General features: G+C 39.3%; 1 protein-coding gene across 5 annotated transcripts in view; it reads left to right on the top strand.

Moving 5' to 3' along the window:
- Positions 1-17,730, top strand: part of PIGN (phosphatidylinositol glycan anchor biosynthesis class N) — a 102,375-nt gene extending 84,645 nt beyond the window's left edge. For 2 of the 5 annotated variants that reach the window (XM_027657483.1, XM_027657482.1), the window contains exons 24-29: positions 2,351-2,406; positions 2,882-2,957; positions 4,170-4,243; positions 7,135-7,177; positions 8,875-8,927; positions 17,331-17,730. In XM_027657483.1, the coding sequence (XP_027513284.1) occupies positions 2,351-2,406; positions 2,882-2,957; positions 4,170-4,243; positions 7,135-7,177; positions 8,875-8,927; positions 17,331-17,454 (426 nt within the window). In that variant the 3' untranslated portion in view covers positions 17,455-17,730. Of the gene's footprint in view, positions 1-2,350; positions 2,407-2,881; positions 2,958-4,169; positions 4,249-7,134; positions 7,178-8,874; positions 8,928-17,330 lie in introns of those variants that run through there. The other 3 variants (XR_003530039.1, XR_003530040.1, XR_003530041.1) reach the window with 3 other exon arrangements.
- Positions 17,731-18,124: the final 394 nt, after the last annotated feature.

The following is an 18,124-nucleotide window of genomic DNA, read 5'->3' as shown; positions in this document are numbered from 1 at the left end:
GATAAGAAAGAAAGTTCCTGCAGGCTCTTAGTAAAACATGTTCACAAAATCTGGCCTAGAATTATTTATATTGCAAGTGGTTTCTGCTGTTAGAGGTGATATGGGCTTAGGAGGGAAGAGCTGTTCATTCACTAACATAGTTAGTTTGCATTGCTGTAGCTGAAACTGCAGCTGATATTTTTTTAATACTGTACAGACTTGATAGCATTGTAATTTTTCTCTTTCGTCGTGGGACTGCAGTTAAGTGAGAGCTATTTGTCATCAAGTATGATCAGTGGACATGTAGGAGAGAAACTGAGCCAGTCGAGAACATAGGGGTTTCTAGTGCAGGTGGATTATTGTAGTTGCTGAGGGAGTTGTTTCAATAGTGGTTCTTGCAAAAACAGACCTTACAGTTTGTCAAATAACCAAATCTGAGAGAGTGTATCACAGACGCAGAGTCCGCACTGTTTGACTTTGGAACTATGCTGTTGAACATGGGAAACCCGCAACAGAGGAAGTATAACAGAAACCACTTTAAGAAGGCAGTTTAGTGCTAAGAAAGAAAGCTAAACAGTTTGCTAGATGTTGGATGTTTGTCTTTGCTTTAGAGTATACCTGAACAAAGCAGAGACATCTTGCAGTAAATTAATCAGTTTCATTTGCTATTTTAACAAAAAGTAATCTTCTAGTAAAGCTATTGCTGTCTGTCACATGCTAAAAATTAGCCAAAACAAAAATCAAGCAATCCCATTGTATTTTTTAAAGGTCCAGGATAGTACTGCTTTAACATTTAAATGTAGCTGTGCTGGTTTTGGCTGAGATAAAGTTAATTTTCTTCATAATAGCTAGTGTGAGGCTATGTTTTGGATTTGTGCAGAGAACACTGTTGATAATACAGTGCTTACACAGAGTCAAGGCCTTTTCTGCTCCTCACACTGCCCCACCAGTGAGCACTACTTTAATTTCAAACACTTGAATGTATTTTGTTCAGCTCCGGAAAAGATAAACAATGTGCAGATCTCCTTTGCAGAGACCAGATATGATGCACTCCTACTCAAAAGATGTTCTGACTTTTTTAATTTAAGTGCTGTTTAATGTTCAGAAATAGAGGTATTAGAGGAGAAACCTTTTCTGCTAGAGCAGTCATACTGCAACTGTGACCCTGCGAACCATGTGTCTTAGGATGATCTCAAGGTTCCTATATAGGGCCCAATAGTCAGCATTTGCTGAGGGAATGTATAGCCTGGTCTTGGGGAAGAAGATTCAGATTGCTCATGCTTAGCATTTCTATTAGACCTATGTGCCACTGGTATTTTTTTGTTTGTTTTATTGCAGACCTGTTGTCCTTATAAATCTGAGCTGACAGAATTGTACTATTCTGTTAGACTGCTGTGTTACTAATCTTGAAGTTATGTGATACTCTTGGGAAGCATAATTTCTTCAGCTATGCTGACCTAATCCTTCCAAAATATGGCATGAGGAATCCCAACAATTCTGCTGAACAGTTGGTAGCAAATTGTTTATGGAGAGACTTAAATGATCCAGTGCAGGAGCTATAACAGGAGCGAAAGGACCAGAGGGAGCCCTGGCAGCAGCGGCCATCCTCACTGACTAACCCTCTGCCTTATGCAAAAAAGCAGTTAAAAACTGTCCTTCAGCTGAAGCTGTGTGAGCTATAATGGGCTCCAATGAGCTCAGGAGGTAGAAAAATGTCTTTCATGGGCTCATATAGCAGTAAGTGTTGCATCGAGATGAAAAGGATAGGGTTTATCAAAAAACTTCCAGCTATACAGATATTGCCGGATTCACCCTCCCTCCCTCAAGTAAGGAAAGAAATGGGCGTCCTGTGTTGCAATGGGTAGAATCAGCATAACCTTTGGACAACAAAGCCATGGGAAGGATAGCATAGGAACCTTTAATCTTGTTTAAGAGCCAACTACCTCTTCCATGGTCAGTTCTTCAATAAAGCCATCTCTTTTGGTGTGCAGAACACATGCATATGTCATTACTTTCTGCAAAAGCATGTGTGTTTGAATGCACAGTTGGGTTTGTGGTCCAGATATTTCCTATCTTGCCAGGTAGGGGCCCAAAAAGCCAGCTGCAGCTTTCTTACAGAGGCCACAAGACAGGCTCTAAACCCTTACCCAGGCAGTCCCTGTCTTTTAAAATTGGCATAATCATTTGTGAAATCTAGGGTAGAGCTAGACAATACTTGGGATTTCTTAGTGCAGTGTAAAGCTGTCATAGTGGGTCAGCTTCTTGTAATTTCTTGATAGATTTTGAAAGTAAATTGGAATGAAGGAGGGGGAATGATGTTTTTATTTTATTGTAGCCATTTCTGTGGTGCATTGTCCTTAAATACATTTAGGTTTTCTTCATAGTGACAGCCTTTTTTGGCACTGGAAACATAGCTTCTATTAACAGGTAAATTTTATTCATTGATTTGAGACACAGGATACAAAAAATTCTTCCTGCAGTTGATGTACTAAATATAAATTTACTTAGCAAAATCAGGGCAGCAGAGTTAAAGCAACACTCAGTGGAATGGTGATTATTTTGCTTCTGCTCTCTGTGACATGTTCCTGAAGAGCTTGAGCTTTTTGGTTATGAGATTGTCTCAATTCCATTAGAAGTTACTGACAGCATGAAAGAGAGAGCTTGCTTGCTCACGAACAGCATGGCACCTCAAAAAACACAAGTAGAGAAAAATTGTAGAGAAAGAAAAGTGAGGCTGGCAGTCCCTGCTAATTTAATATTTCAGCAAGAGAAGAGAAAGTTGGAAACCTTGTTTAAGACAAATGTATATACACCCAGTGTGTTACAGGGTAACTAAATGCTCTATTTTTTAATGGAAAATGCCACTTCAAAGATATGTAATGTCTTTTTCATGTTTCTTTAGTTTTGATCCTGCTTCTGTCTATTGTTTCTTGACTGTGTTCAGTCCCTTCATGATGGGAGGCTTGCTTGTACTGAAGGTTAGTAATCTTACCTAAATGAAATTATCTTAAAGAACTGTTGAATAAATAATGTATAATGTACATGGTTGTTACTTTGCAATTCACAAAAACACGTATGTATATTTGAGCTTCATTGATGTGTAAAGGTTTCAGCCTTTGTAGTGTTTCTAAAAATAGAGCATTCTATTTCCCAAAAGAGAGAAGCTAAAGTGTGTGGATGTATATTTTAACAGCATTAGGTCAGTATATCGTATCAAAATGGAAATCTCAAATGTTGAAAAGACTTGGTTTGTTTTAAAAATTATAATCTTTTCCTTTAGCATAATATCTACAGAAATGTTGAGATTATAAATATATTATTAGCTTTAAATATATTACCTTTAAGTACAGGCTTTGAATGTTCTACTGATTAGGTTGTCATTTTACAATGGATATTATTTTTTATATTTTTAAATAGTCTGACAAAGATTGGATTGCATGCACTTCTTGTTTGCAGGCAAGGTGTGGGAGTCCTTTGTTAGCATTTGAGTAAAGAGTCTGCCAGAGGGCTGAAGGGAGACACTGACTTTTTGGTTTATTGCTAAAATAAGCAGTATTTCCTGCCTCTGCCTTTCTGCTGCTTCTGTCCTGGAGAAAGCAGACTTAAATTACAGGTATACTGCATGTTATATGGGAGGACACAAATAATGCAAACCTTCTGGATGCAAGAAATCAGGTTTTAGCAATCTGTTGACATTGCTAACTTAAGGATTGCAAGTCAGCTTTGTAAAGAGCAAAAGGCACTGTTCATGTTTCTAACTTGTTTGTTTTTTTCTTAATTTACTGAACCATTTACATTCGTTTGACTTGGCTTTGGAGGGGCAGTGTGATCCTTGTCTTACTGAATGCATTCTATATTTAGACTTTTTTGTGGTTGAGATGAGATTGTCCTATTACACTTGGAGCTCTGTCACATGAGATACTGAATCTAAATAGTTGTGACTTCTAGTCTTGTTGCAGTATTTATCATGGATAAATGAAGTGAGGATCATTAATGTTTTTTAGTTGTAGTTTTTCATTTAGTGGAAGTGTTTCCTGCAAAATTATTTTCTACCCTGTCTAGCCTATATTTTATTTTCATAACATAGACATTCTGTGATAATTTGAAAAGCAGGAAAATATTTCCACAACCTGCCCGGGTTGTTTTGTAAATATTACTATAAGCCAACATGTTGCTTGTGTTTTAAACAGGTTGTAATCCCATTTGTTCTGGTGTCATGTGCTTTCGAAGCTGTTCAAGTCACAACACAGCTGTCTTCTAAAAGGTACAGTAAGTGCTATATTTCTGCATTAGTAAGTGTTTCAAATCTATTTTATAAGAATTCAGGACTGTCAAATCTCAATCTGAATTTAAAACCCCCAAAAACTATTAGATCACATTGTTACTTTTATTTGTTATTATGGTTTGGGGTTTTGTTTAGTGATTTTTGCAAGCTCAGGAGTTGTTTTCTTAGTAATAAATGAGTATAAATGGAAGTGTTCACCCTGTCTGAAACAATCAGATATTTAATATTCTTTGTTGACAATACACAGAAAGAGCACTTTTTCCTCCATAATGTAAAAAAATGAGCAGAATTTAAAGTCTAATTTTTATTTTATATTGCATCTCTGCCTATAGTATAATATTTTTTAAATAGCCCATTTATAAAGTAACCACTTTATAGATTTGTAGCACTGACCTCACCACAAATAGCATTTAAGAAAAAGCAAAAAAAAAAAAGGCCAGATGTCCTTTCATTGCACCTCAGTGCTTCCGAGATGTGTTCAGGATTACATATTTTTTGCGATAGGACCAGATGGCTACCAGTCCTTTCCTCATCTCTAAAGACTTTGCAGAGACCATGTGAGATGGGTGCCCAGCCTCACAGAGGGCTGTATCCAGACTTGAAATATCATCATGCTTTTCGCTATCTAGATTTTTATTTTCTGTGTTAGCCCTCTTTACCCCTTTCAGTGGACCCAGTGCACATGACTGAATCCTCTCTTCATCATGTGATATTATGGATAGTGCTGAGGTGGAGGAGGTCTCTGTCAGCCATGTGATTTTCAGCTTGTCACCATGTGATGTTGTGTGGGACTGACTAAAAGTCCTGCTGTCAGTGGCAGAAGGACCACAGGGACTTTCTCCTTCATATTGCTCAGCTGAGCAGGAGAAAGCTGCTCTCACGTACTGTGATGCTCTCTGCCTTTATGTTTGTTTTCATCCTGCCTGGGCCTTGTCTGTTGTCTCCTTTGTACAACACTACTCTGTATTAATGAGAAATGGGGTAGTTTGAAATCTGACTTCTTGTGGGAGTGGCAGCATGAGGTTCACCATCCCTTTTACTTGCTCTGTGTGTGCACTGTACTTGGGCTATCCTTGGACCCCCAAGGAAGGGTATTCATCCTCATCAGTAAGGTTTATACAAAAGGGACTGGGGTTGCTCAGACAGCCAGCTAGTGATTTCCATTTCTAGGGCTTGAGCAGCATAAAGGTCAGCATTTCCTAACTTGTGAATGCTTGCCTTGGCAGTGCTGGTGATATTGCAAACTTTTATGGAATGTTAATCTGTGTGTGTGAGAGGGGAAATAATACCAGCTTCGTAAAACAGAGGACATGAGTATGTCTGTGCTGCTTTATGAGGCTGTGGTTGTTACTCTGTCTGCTGTTTGTGCCAGCTTCATTTAGCTGTGCTCAGGTAACAATAGCAGTGATACTGCCACAGCACCAGCCTGGGAACAAGCAGAGAAACCGCAAGACATGCCCAGGATCCCTGGAGGGGTTGTGCTCTGATTGTCAGTGCATCCTGAAGTCTGTGCTGCACTCTTTATTGCTCTTGCTGCCCCTGCTAGATAAATTAAGCCATCACAGGGAACAATCTTGTCTTTGCAGTGTATAAACATGCCCTGAAATTAGCATTGTCCTTCTGTTGTGAAAGGCTTCCTGTAGTTCAGAAAGGCAAAAAGTAGATTTTTATTATTTGGACAAATTGCTCCTAAACGCCCTGTTTACAGATTAATTTCCTTTCTTTGGGGAATGTTCTGTCCCAGTATGTTCTTGGAGCTTGCCTGTGAAAATAGCCCTCTAGCTGAGTGCCTCCTAGGCACTGTAAGATTGCAACATCCTATCTGAGCTGTAGGTAGGGGAAGAGAAGCCTTTCTGTGTGTCCGAGAATGCAGCTGGTTTGTTGCATCCTGATTTACTAATGAAGCACAACTGACACAGGCAGTATCAGAAACTTCCTCATCTGGAGGCATTGGTATGGGTGTCCCCCCAGTACATGCTCATGCAACGCTGCAGCAGGATGTTTTCCTGAAAAAACCCTTTGTGGTTTTATGAGGGTAGTACTGATAAATTATCTGTATTCTATTTAAAGGGGTTTTTTGTTAATGGGTCAGCTGTTTGCAACATTGTTTCAGTGCCATTAACTTAGAAACCAGTTTTAACCAGTTACAGCAATTGCTTTCACGTAATTTACGATTTACATAGTTTAATGAAAAGAAGATTAGGTTAATGGGGGGGAAAAACTAGCTCTGCGTCCTCCCTTCTGGTTTGTTTTGCTGGCCACAGCCTACTTCCTGGGAGTAACCTGCCACCTGACAGAGAGGCCCACGGGTTTGGGAGCATGCCACCAAAATGCTGGGTGTTCCCAGAGCAGCTTATGGGCACCCGGAGATCTGGAAGGGCGCAAAGTTCCTCCTTTAGCAGCCTCTTTCCCAGCAGGGTGGTTGTCAGGGTGGGACTGATCAACTCAGGTGTCTGTCTGCCTGTGCCAAACAGCTTTGCTCACTCTTGGGTACGCTGTGAAGCTTCTAAATCAGCTGTATTTGGTCTAACTAGCATAGAGCTTCTTGCATGAGGAATAGGCAGGTGCTGTTTGTAAAGATGCTCTTTTCTCCAAAAATTACTCAAGTTAGGCTTCTTTGTTGCAAAATTGATACTGTTAACTTAAACTGCCTTTTCCAGGCAGGGTGGAATTATAAATGCCACATGTCCTAGTCATGTATTTTAGCTGTTCTCTAATACTTTGAAATATACCCAAGTGTTTGAAAGGCAAGTGCAAGAAATCCTATCTTACTTTACTTTCTTTGTGGGGGTTTTAATAAGCTTTTTTAACATCCGTGGCCATAAATAAAAATCAGTGGTCTGATTTTGTTTTTGTTTTTTTGTTTGCAGCCTTTTCCTCATTGTTCTTGTGATTTCAGACATTATGGCTTTGGTAAGTTGTTGTTGCACATTCTGTTCCAATAAGATCAAGAAGCAGAGGGTTCTCCTAATTCCGTCAAGAGAGATCTGAATTTGTTTCAGACTTCAAAGTTCCTGTAACTAGGGCAGAGAATTGGATTGAAATCCTAGCATAACTTAGAGATAAAACTCTTCCAATCACTGCTCTTCAAATTTCGTGTAATTAATGCATCTGAAGAAGCAGTGTTCTCATAATAATAGGAGACAAAAATGAAGTAATAAGTTACCATTCTGAGTTTTTCATATACTTTACAATCAAATTCCTAGGAAAAATTTAAATAAGAATATCAGTTTTAGCTGTGGGCATGGTTTAGTTAATTTTTCAGGAATTTGCAACCTTTTACCCACACCAGCTTCCCTTGAAAAAGAGAAATGCATTACCCACCAACTCTGTTAAAATTGTCAGAATCCAAGAGATCAGCAACATCCGAAAAGACACTTGGTGCCCTTTGTTAGGAAATGCTATCTTCAGAAAGCTTGCATCTGCAAACCAAGCTAGCTAAAACAACACAAAGCTGAACAATACCCCAACATAATTTTTGCAGATTAAAAGTATGCTTTCATTGTCCACTCAAACTGTCTTCATCTCAACAAGAGTGCCACTAGCTATCACAAAGTAAACAGAAACCTTTTCAAACCAGCAGGTATAGCTGGTGTTGTCACTTCATACACGCTGTTTTCATTTTGTGCCTTGGAGTGAGCTTTCCTAATCTTATATCCTAGTGCAGTGAGATCTGTGAATATCACCTGATAGGAAAAACAGTGAGTAAAAATCCAATAATTACTAATTTGTCTGTAGAGTGAGAAATGAAGAAGGTATAGTTATATCTAGTTTCAAATAAGTCTGTATGACTAATCTGATTTTGGATAATTCCCACAGGAAAAGGATTAAAATACCATTAAACCACATTCATAACATTTCACTAATAAAATCAGTATAACTAAACCAAGAGAAGCCTGCAGGTATTTACTGGTGTGTAGCAAGCCCAGTATATCCAGGTCTTACATCTCACATATTCTTCTATTTCGGTTTAAGTATTTTAAAACAATTAACAAGTATGTACTTGGTATACAAAAAAAAAAAAAGGCAACCAAACACATATTACTGAAGAGGTTTGATATGCAGGAGCTCTGTGTGTATAAAGAAGAGAGGAAGTTGCAGGACAAAAAAAAAGAGAACGGGGTATGTGATCTTGAATCAATGTGGCCACCAGCTAGAATTAAGGGAAGTCACTAATAGACAAGTACTGTCTTCTCCCAACATTATTCCCACTTTACAAGTGTGGAACTGCCAGAGTTGCCTGAAGAAATTTGTGTTTAAATTTCATGAAAACTTTTAGACACTATACCTTTGAGATCTTGTTATTTCAAACAATAAGGTGGCTTGGCTTTTCTTATTGAAAAAGTTCTGGTATTACTGTTTCTTACAAGCCCATCTAGACAGAACTTATTGCTTCTTTAGATGTTTTTGTTTGATAGCATGTTAAATCTATTTCTTGTTCCTAGATTATTCTTCACTATGGTCCAAATGAGCATTCCTGGAAATATTTTGCCCTTATTTTACTTGAAGAATTAGAAATTTGGAGTAAACGGCCTTAAACATTGGGATTTAATTTTCTGTTTTGAATTGTGCAGTGTTGATGTACTAATCAAAGTTATTTTATTTCTTAGCATTTTTTCTTTTTGGTGAAAGATTATGGAAGCTGGCTGGATATTGGAACAAGGTACAGTACCTTTTTTGCCTCCAGTGCATTTTAAAGGCTCATAGGTTCATATTGTTGTTTATCTACTCATAATACTCTTGTAATTTTTTCCAATTATTCTCCTTAATCTAATGATTCAGGGATGTTTCACATACTTGAAACACATGTGCACGCGTATGTATACATATCTCAAGCTAAAACTTGTGTCTGAAAATCTGTGCCAGAGCAACACAAAGTAATGAATGTAACATGGCAAGAAATACAGTTAGTAGGATTTGTTTCATTGCTAAGAGTAATTACACAAAAAATATTATAACTACTGTTTTTCATTGTAATTAGTTGTAATCACTGTTAAAATAACAATTTATCAAAGTTGTTAATTGTCTTGTGTCTAGTTAAGCCTCCTTATACAGTGCACTGTGAATTCATGAACCTTGTGTAAATATGTTGGTGGCTACCAAGGCCCATGCATTTATCCTCCCTCTGCTCAGGGAAAAGTTTAACTTCAGCATTTAAACATAGAAATCACAGGTAAAGTAACAGAATTTGTTTTGCATTATGAGTCATATTGGCCTCCACAGCATCGTGGGGCAGGTTTTCAACTGTGGAGTCTTGTTTATGAATAGTCCACAAATAATAAACACCAGGAATACACATTTCAGATTTACCTTCTCTGAGTTGTGGAAATAGATGATATGCCATAATAAGCTTAGCGGGGAATGCGTTGTTACTAATCCAGCCAATCTGGTCACTTGACACTGTTATTTAAACAGAAGTTGAATAGTGACCCATTGTTAATATTCTGTTTAGTCTACTTTGCTGAGCCCCCACATTCCCAGCACCAGGTGCATGCATGGACACACACATGTGCACACACATTCTACCTGTTTTCTTTCAAGTTCCAATTCCTGCTTATAGCTACCTTTTGAAGGTTCCTAGGAGGCAGAGATACAGTTGGATCAAATAGTGAAAATGATGCTTTAACATCACACTTCCTTGCTTTGGTCAGTTTATGGTAAATCAGATGGCCTCATCCCTTGGTTTTAATTCTTATGCAGATTAATAAGGATATTAAAGACCTCAGAAAATTTCTGTTCTGCTAGGTAAGAAGCTTGCTAAGTAGGAGTTAGCAGCAAAAATATAAATTGTTACACGTACTCAAAAGCTTCCTCTCTGATACATGGCCTTCATAGTGTAGAGCTTTACAGCAGTGATGCATTGTTTGATCCATTTCAGCTGGAAGTTTGCCTTATTCTGAAGACTTTAGGAGAGTTCGTTATGCACCACTATAATTCTGCCTCTCCGCGTGTGTGTTTTGATCACTGAAGAAAGCGCTGAAAAAGGCCTTTCAGAAGAGTAATTTGTGATTAATTTTTAACGTGACAATGCATAATGTTCAGGCAGTCTCTGTCATTACTTCACTTTTGAGTGCTTGACTCCACCACCTATGTTATTTTATTGTAGTCTCTTTATATTTGTTTTGTATGTATGTGTGTACAGGCACATAAGATAAAAATAATGAGATTGCATAAGAAAAGAGGTGAAGCCATAGGGACAGTGCTGAAATGGTCCTTCTTTTATATAGCATGAGCATTATTTTCGCACCAGAACTTTTTCCTCTGAGCAGATTTCTAATGTGTGATCCTCAGGCCTTGGCAAAATTAGCAAGCAACAGCAGAAGCTTTTTTTTATTTATTCCTGAAAGGGAAGATGAGCTTTGCGGGGGTTTGGGCAATTCCCAAAAACAGTGGGAGTGAGATACTAACGTGGCTTTTTCCTGTCCTCCTGTTGCAAGTGCAGTGACAACTCTGTGACAATTCTCTGCAGTGTTGTCTGTTGCTGCTTTGACAGCAAGGTCTGAAAATATCCTGTCTTAGTTGAAATTTTACATGTTGCCAAAATTTTCCTGAGAAGGCTGAGTCAGTTAAGGAAATGATGGTTCTTTTTTTTTTTTTTCCACCCCCAACTGTTTGTATCTGAACAAAACCTGTATAGGATTTCTCAGAACAAAGAATAGGAGCACTCTTAGGGACACCTGCTCTTATGTTTTCTTTTTTTTTGGGGGGGGGGCTTTGTTTGTTTTGTGACACTGATACGAACTGTGTGTGAGCAAAAATATCTGGATTTGTGTTTCATTACTGGTTACCACATCACTGAAATCACAGGTGGAAAAGCAGCAATGTAATTGCCCAGTGGCTATTCATTCCTCCAAAGTCTGTTAGAGTCCAGTGCTATATGTGCCATGTTTGTAAAGCTTCTGATGTATGTTTCCATACTCATTCTTTTTTGTGGTCATGACTTTCTATGGATTTTCTAATTACCACACTTTAAAACTTTTGTATTTCCTCTCTCTTACCAAGAATATGCAAGTTCAGTAGGAGACTCTCATTAAGCAATACTTGTCTTTTCCAATACCCGTTTCATTTGGAAGGGCTGGCTTTAAATCCCTTGTGATAAAAAGACCTTCACTCCTTTTTTTAAGCTGATGGTTTGTTTCCTAGTGGATCTCATTGTTTGCAAGTCAGGTTTGTTTACTGAACTGACATTTCTTTTTTTTTAAACATTTCACCCCTAACTCCTGACTTCTGTGTCTCGTTCTACCATGTCTTAACTACATGACATGTCATTTTACTATGCCTCATATTTGTGTTAACAATCTGATGTCTTTATTCTCCTGATTGAATTCACCATGCCACTTAAGTATTGTCTTGGAATGGAAGCAAATTTCTACCTTTTCCATTCTTACAGTTCGTTAATGAAATACTGAGCAACAACAGATCCAACATACAGTCCTGTATTACCACATTCAGCAAGTTATCAACTGATTCCCTCCTTGCAGTACATTATCAATTACCATAAATATTTATGGCTTCTTAGAAATTTTTAAAGCCTCTTTTCTTAATGGCCGTGCCAAAATCAGTGTGAACCTGTCTTTCAGAGAGTGCTTTTCATTGTTTTGATGTAATAACAGGATAATAATCTTGTGGTGAATGTGGAACTCAAAGCAATGGCTTATGCAAGCTTCTGAGGCCTGCTACCCTTTACCTCTATATCTCGAGGTAACCTAAATTGCATCATATGCAATGTCACTAAAATAATTTCTCTGCGGCTTAAAAGGTATATTTATCTGTCTCTATCTGTAGATCTCCAGAGAGAGAGAGAGAAATAGCCTTTAGAGCCTACTATGTCTTTACAGTTTATGCAATTTGTAAATAGCTTTACAATCTGATAGTCAAGATAAACCTTAAAGGTTCTTTATATGACTATTATATAGCTTTATGTAGACACGTACTGTACTGCTCCCTCTTTTTATAACAGTTGCTGGAAGATAAAATTATGATCTTAACTGTTCTTCTGCAGTCTTGAAGGTCCGGGGGCATAGATTAAGTACAAGACTGGTTTGTAGGTTTTAGGGATAATGGAATTGATTTCAGGGTTGGGGTGCTGGGGTTTCTTGGTCTGACTATTAAAACAAAAATTATGTGCTTTGTGATTTGTTTTTTGTGAAACAGAGGAGAGAGGGTGTGGAATCCTGGCTGTAAATGCAAGAGACTTAAAATTCAGAATCCAAATCTAGAGTTGCAGGGTGTGCTTGGGAACAGTCCCACCGTTCAAAATAGCATGTCATGGAGAAATAATATTTTTTGACTCTTCTGGAGAGTGTTCTTCACTTCTTGCAGAAGTGGTTTTTGTTTTACTTGTTTTGTTTCTAGTTTTTTAAGTGCTATGGTAACTTACTCCATCTTCTTGTCTTTCCAGCTTCTAATCAGGTGTGTCATCTTAGGAATTAGCCTGTCTTGAGAGAAAGCCAAGTTTTGGAACAAGATTGATTCTGGCCCCCCAACCCCTCTCAATTTTGGCTATCTAGGCTCTTCTTGTCTTTGATTAGTACTTCTCACCAATATGCACTGTCACAAAAAAAGCCAGGAGATGGTAGTACCTCATGTGTTCTCCTTGTGGTTCCTTGCCACCGAAACAGGTGTCTTCCTCCCTGATAAAGAATTTTCCTACCACTAGCTTCACCTGTTGACATTGATCCATATGTAGGGCACTCACCTTTCCATTGAACAGCATGACCTTACCATAGATCATCCATGATCGCCTACACCTGCTACCTCTACCATCTCATTTACAAGTGTTGCCTCACTGTGCCCCATTTTGCTATTCTCTTATATCTGTTTATGTTTCTTCTTCTTCCACATGGATCTAACTTGCCTGGAGCCTAGAATCTCGCTCCCTTTTCTCATTGGCTCAGCTTTGATTTCTGATGCAGAAAGCTTCTTTTGAGAATTACCTTCTTCGCTGTAACTACAGATCCAGTCAAGGATGCAGTTCTGAATTGTATAGGGATCAGGATTTTGACACTGCTGTTTGGCATATACTCGTAAGAGTCTTGCTTTGTTTGTTTACCTACAGCATTACCTCAACCTAAAATGTAATTCACCAGACAGAACTGCCCACAGGCACCACAGTACCAGTTGCTGATAACCCCAGAGATGCTGACTATTTGTAATTACATGACAAGTAGATTGAAATTGTTTTTAATTATGCTCTATGGCATATATATATATTTACTCTGAACGACTGATATCTTAATAAAGAAGCATAACTATTCAGCCTTTTGCTGAATAGCAAGGGAGAAGTGTGTGCAACACACTCTTCTTTGCAAAGGTACCCAGTACTTTAACTGACAGGTAGCTAAGAAGAGTTTGTGGAGACGTTTACCTTTGAGAAAGTCCGTGTCTATGCCCCCCCAAATCACTGATAAGCACATCTGAAAGAGCTCCTTTTGGGTCAGACAGGACCTGTCTAGGGTCTTGACAGATGCCTGTCTAGGGACCATGCTGATGCCAACCATGGTCCTCTGGTGGCTGTCTTGGGGTATCTGTAGGAAAAAAGGCAGGGCCTTCAGATTTCTCATTCAAGCTTTCTTTGAAAGTTAGAAGGAATGCGGCCTTGCTGCTTACATGAAAAACTAGAATTCTGGAGCCAGGTGAGAAGGAAGGCTGAGGTGTTACCAGTAATGCATGAGATATTAAGCTGTCCAGCTATTTATTGGAGTAGCTGTTCCTTTAAGAGCTATGCAAACTCATGTACCTGTGCTGCTTGTAGAGTCCCCAAGGGCACATGAAGCATGAAGGTAACTGCAACAAGGGTTTGAATTTCAGCTGTCAACATCTCCTTTCCCATGGAGAGCTGAAACTGAAGCTGTAACACATGCAGATGGTCTTGCAAGGGCAACTCTTGAGGGAGTTGCGTTATCTTGTTGTAGATGTGCTGTGTACTACAAAGTCTGAAGTGCACTGCCCAGGTGACAGTAGGCTCCCTGCCTGACTTCATGCATGATCTTGCTGTGTCTTCTTACACCTTCCCCACAGAAACGGGACAGGAACTTGGCTCTCATAGACATGCTGCTCTGCTTAGCTAGAATTGCAAGAAGCAGATGCTTGTAGGAAAGATGTTTCCTGTCTGATATGTTAAACCTCGAGTTGTTCACATTACTGAATATTTTCAGTTGTGCTGCATGCAGGTGGGAGTTTACATGGATGCAAGCTTTTGAGGTGGATTGTGCTCATTGAGGTCTGAGCCCATTTATGCCAGTGGATTTTTCTGATTGGTTTCTTAAAATTATGTATTTTTAGCAAGGTATTTGTGAGAAGGTTTAGTCATACTTAACTGAAACGGAAAAATCCTATAGCATCGGTGAAGTCTGGTTTTGTGTTCTCCATACACTTTGGTCCTTTAGTTACTGGTACTCTGGCTGTAGAAGAGCTTGTGCTCATTAGTGAACTTTTTGGATTACTTTTACTCTCTCGCAGTGGTTAGTGGCCCCCTCTTTGTTAAGAGCTGGTGCTTCTCCACTTCACAGAGCTAAATTGTGCTAGGCTAGTGCCAGAGTTGCTACAGTCTCAGGGTTGTGAGGATTGATAGCATCGGCATTATGAGCTTTACTGCTCTTCTGTGGCTAAACTCTCAGACTGAATGAGTCCTGTGGCAGAAATTCCAGATCATTAAGCCAGCAAGTGTTCCTTGCAATCCTTTTTTGTGACTAAACTCAGACTTCATTGAGTCTGAAGTTACTCTGCTTGTCCTAAAGAGCCATCTACTTTGAAATTGTGGGTATAAGTGCATCAGGAGGTATGAGTATCTCTCATGTCGGAATGCCAGTATCTTCATTAGTCCCAGAAAAAAACAAAGCAGCACTGGATGCATGATAAAGTCAAGTGCAGAGGTGTTTCATCTGCAGCTCTAGCCTGGCATGTCACTGGCTTTGAAAAAATTCTGGTTTCTTAATGACTAGTGGTTTACATTAACAGCAGCTTGATTGAGATGTTACAGAATCACAGAATGGTTGAGGTGGGAAGGTACCACTGGAGGTCATCTAGTCCAACCTCCCTGGTCAAGCATGATCCCCCAGAGCACGTTACTCAGGATTGTGTCCAGATGACTTTTGAGTATCTCCAGGGAAGGAGACTCCAAAACTCCTCTGGGCAGCCTGTTCCAGCTCTCAGTCACCTGCACAATAAAAAAGTTCTTCCTCATATTCAGGTGGAACTTCCTGTGTTCTAGTTTTTGCCTGTTGCTTCTTCTTCTGTTGCTTGGCACCATGGAGAAGAGCCTGCCTTCATCCTCTTGACATCTTTGTTGAAGAAGCATCTGCCCTGTCATCCAAGTCATTGGTGAATAAGTTAAACAATACTGGGCCCAGTATTGAACCTTGGGGGACACCACTAGTGACAGCCTCCTACTAGACCCTGTGCTATTGATTGCAACCCTCAGGGATCAGCTCTTCAACCAGTTCTCAATCCACTTCACTGTCCACTCATCCTGTATGCACTTCCTGAATTTGCCTTTGAGGATATCAAGGGAGACAGTGTCAAAAGCCTTGAAGTCCAGGTAGATTGTATCCACCGCTCTCTCCTCATCTGTCTCCAGCTAGTATCCCATCATAGAAGGCAATCAGGTTGGTTAATCATGATTTCCCTTTGGTGAATCCATGCTGACTATACCTGATCACCTTCTTGTCTTCTACATGCTTAGAGATGACCTCCAGGTTGAGCCATTCCATCCTCTGTCAGGAATGGAGGCGAGGCTGACTGGTCTGTAGCTCTCTGGTCCTCCTTCTTGCCATTTTTGAAGACTGGGGTGACTTTGGCTTTCTTTCGGTCTTCTGACACCTTTCCAATTGCTCACCTTTACCATGAGCTTTCAAAAGTGATTGAGAGTAGCCTGGCACTGTCTTCAATTCCTTCAGCACTTGTGGATGCATCCCATCAGGACTCATGGACTTGTGGATGTCAGATTTTAAAATAGTCTCTAACCCAATGCTCCCACACCAAGGGAAAGTCTGCCTTTCTGCAGACCTGCTCCCTGATCTCCTGAGTCAGGGATTCCCAAGAGCTAGCCTTGGCAGTGAAGACTGAAACAAGGAAAACGTTCAGTATCTCAGCCTTCTCTGCAACCTCTGTTGCAAGGGTCTCTGTTCCATTCAGTAGCAGATTCACAGTTTTCATAGTTTTCCTTTTGTTATTGGTGTCTTTGAAGAAGCCCTTCTTGTTATTCTTGACATCCTTAGCCAGATTTATTTCCAAATGGGCCTTGAACCCATTGAACATAGAATGCTGAATATCCTAGGTCAAATCTCAGTCTGACCCTGAATAGCCCATCTGTAACACTAGGGAATATCAGCTAACAGAATTTGAGCGAGTGGAGAATAAGCTCTTTGCTCATTAGACTTTTAATCATTAGTGACTTTAGGGTTTTCTAACCCAGAAGCTGCATTTTCATGTTGTGTTTATTAGCCACTCTTGAACTCACCTCTTTAATCTCTTTGGAAACATGTATTACCACAGCAGAGAATTCTACAGTTTTCAGAATGGTGAGTGAAAAAGTAGTGTGTGGGGGGGTGTTGTGGGGTTTTTTGGTTGTTTTGTTTGTTTGTTTGTTTTTCTTACAGCTTCTTGTCACTGGAATAGTTTTTCTCTAGAAAATTGCAGTTCAGCTATCATAAATATCTGAGTTGTCTTACTAACAAGGAATGTCTACCTGATGGCAAGTTCTCCCTAGATTCTGTGTTATAGTTGACAGCAAATGGAAGTTTTGCAATTGTTTCAGTCACATAACTTGAATTACTTGAATAAAAAGGAAGCCTGGCACCTCTTACTCACTTGATATATGCTCAGTTGTGGTTTCTGGTGTCCCCACCATTTTATTTTGTCACAGACTTTGGTTTTGACATGATAGTGCTGCTCTAATACTTGTCTTCTAGGAACAGCATATATAATGACATCCTAGGTCAATAATTAGGCCTAGTTAAAATGAAAAAAAAATATTCAGAGGGTTGTTTATGTCAGGATTTTTTTTTTTTTAACTCTGCAAATTTGTATTTTTCTCTCACTTTTTTTATCTGTCTCCTCCTTGCAGCATTAGCCACTATGTGCTGGTGATGTCTCTGACCATATTTATGATGTTGATGAATGGACTGGCACAGCTGTTAACCACACAGAGACTTGAACTTCCCAGAAGGACTAAGCACCATTCCATGTGATAAAGCGATAAGTGTTCCCACCTTGTTCAAATCCTCAGGCTTCCTCTGAACCAGTCTCCACCTCCAGAATGTAAATATGACTTAATGGACTAGAGTGCCAAAATCCCATTCAGGGATCAGAGTGCTCTGTTGATACAGATTAAATGCTGTCACATGACTGAAATTTGCATTTGAGAATTGCCATTTAGACATCAACGGGGATAAAAAAGCTTCTGGTTTATTCCAAGCATATATATTTCTTGAAAATAAAAACAGCAACAAAATTCTTTTTTAAAATAAATAGACAACTGTCTTTTGTAGTTGGTTTGTTCGGAGTATTTTGGTAGTTGTAGCTTGTCTGCCAGCTGTTTGTCTCATGCATACTCTCATTAAGAGTCTGCAAAGTTCTAGCTTCATTTCATGCCTCGCATAAGCATCTCACCGACTAAGGTGTAAATGAAATCATTCTGGGCAGATCACTGATTTGTGTGTAACTGATGTGGCATATACATTTCAATACCTCTGAACCTGGCTGTGCTTTCTGTGACTCTGTCAGTGTGTGTATGTGAGATATTGAGGCAGGTTAAGGCTGGTGTGCTTTGAGGCTGTTGATGTAAAACAACAGCTTTTAAAAGCTAATCTCACTGTGAATTGCTGCCACTGCCTGTGCTTTCCTGCTGCCTCCAGTGCT

This window comes from Corapipo altera, unplaced genomic scaffold, assembly GCF_003945725.1.
Source record: "Corapipo altera isolate COAL_440 unplaced genomic scaffold, ASM394572v1 66, whole genome shotgun sequence".
Taxonomy (NCBI): domain Eukaryota; kingdom Metazoa; phylum Chordata; class Aves; order Passeriformes; family Pipridae; genus Corapipo; species Corapipo altera.
Note: the sequence above shows the minus strand (reverse complement) of the source record. Positions and strands in the feature narration are given on the sequence as shown.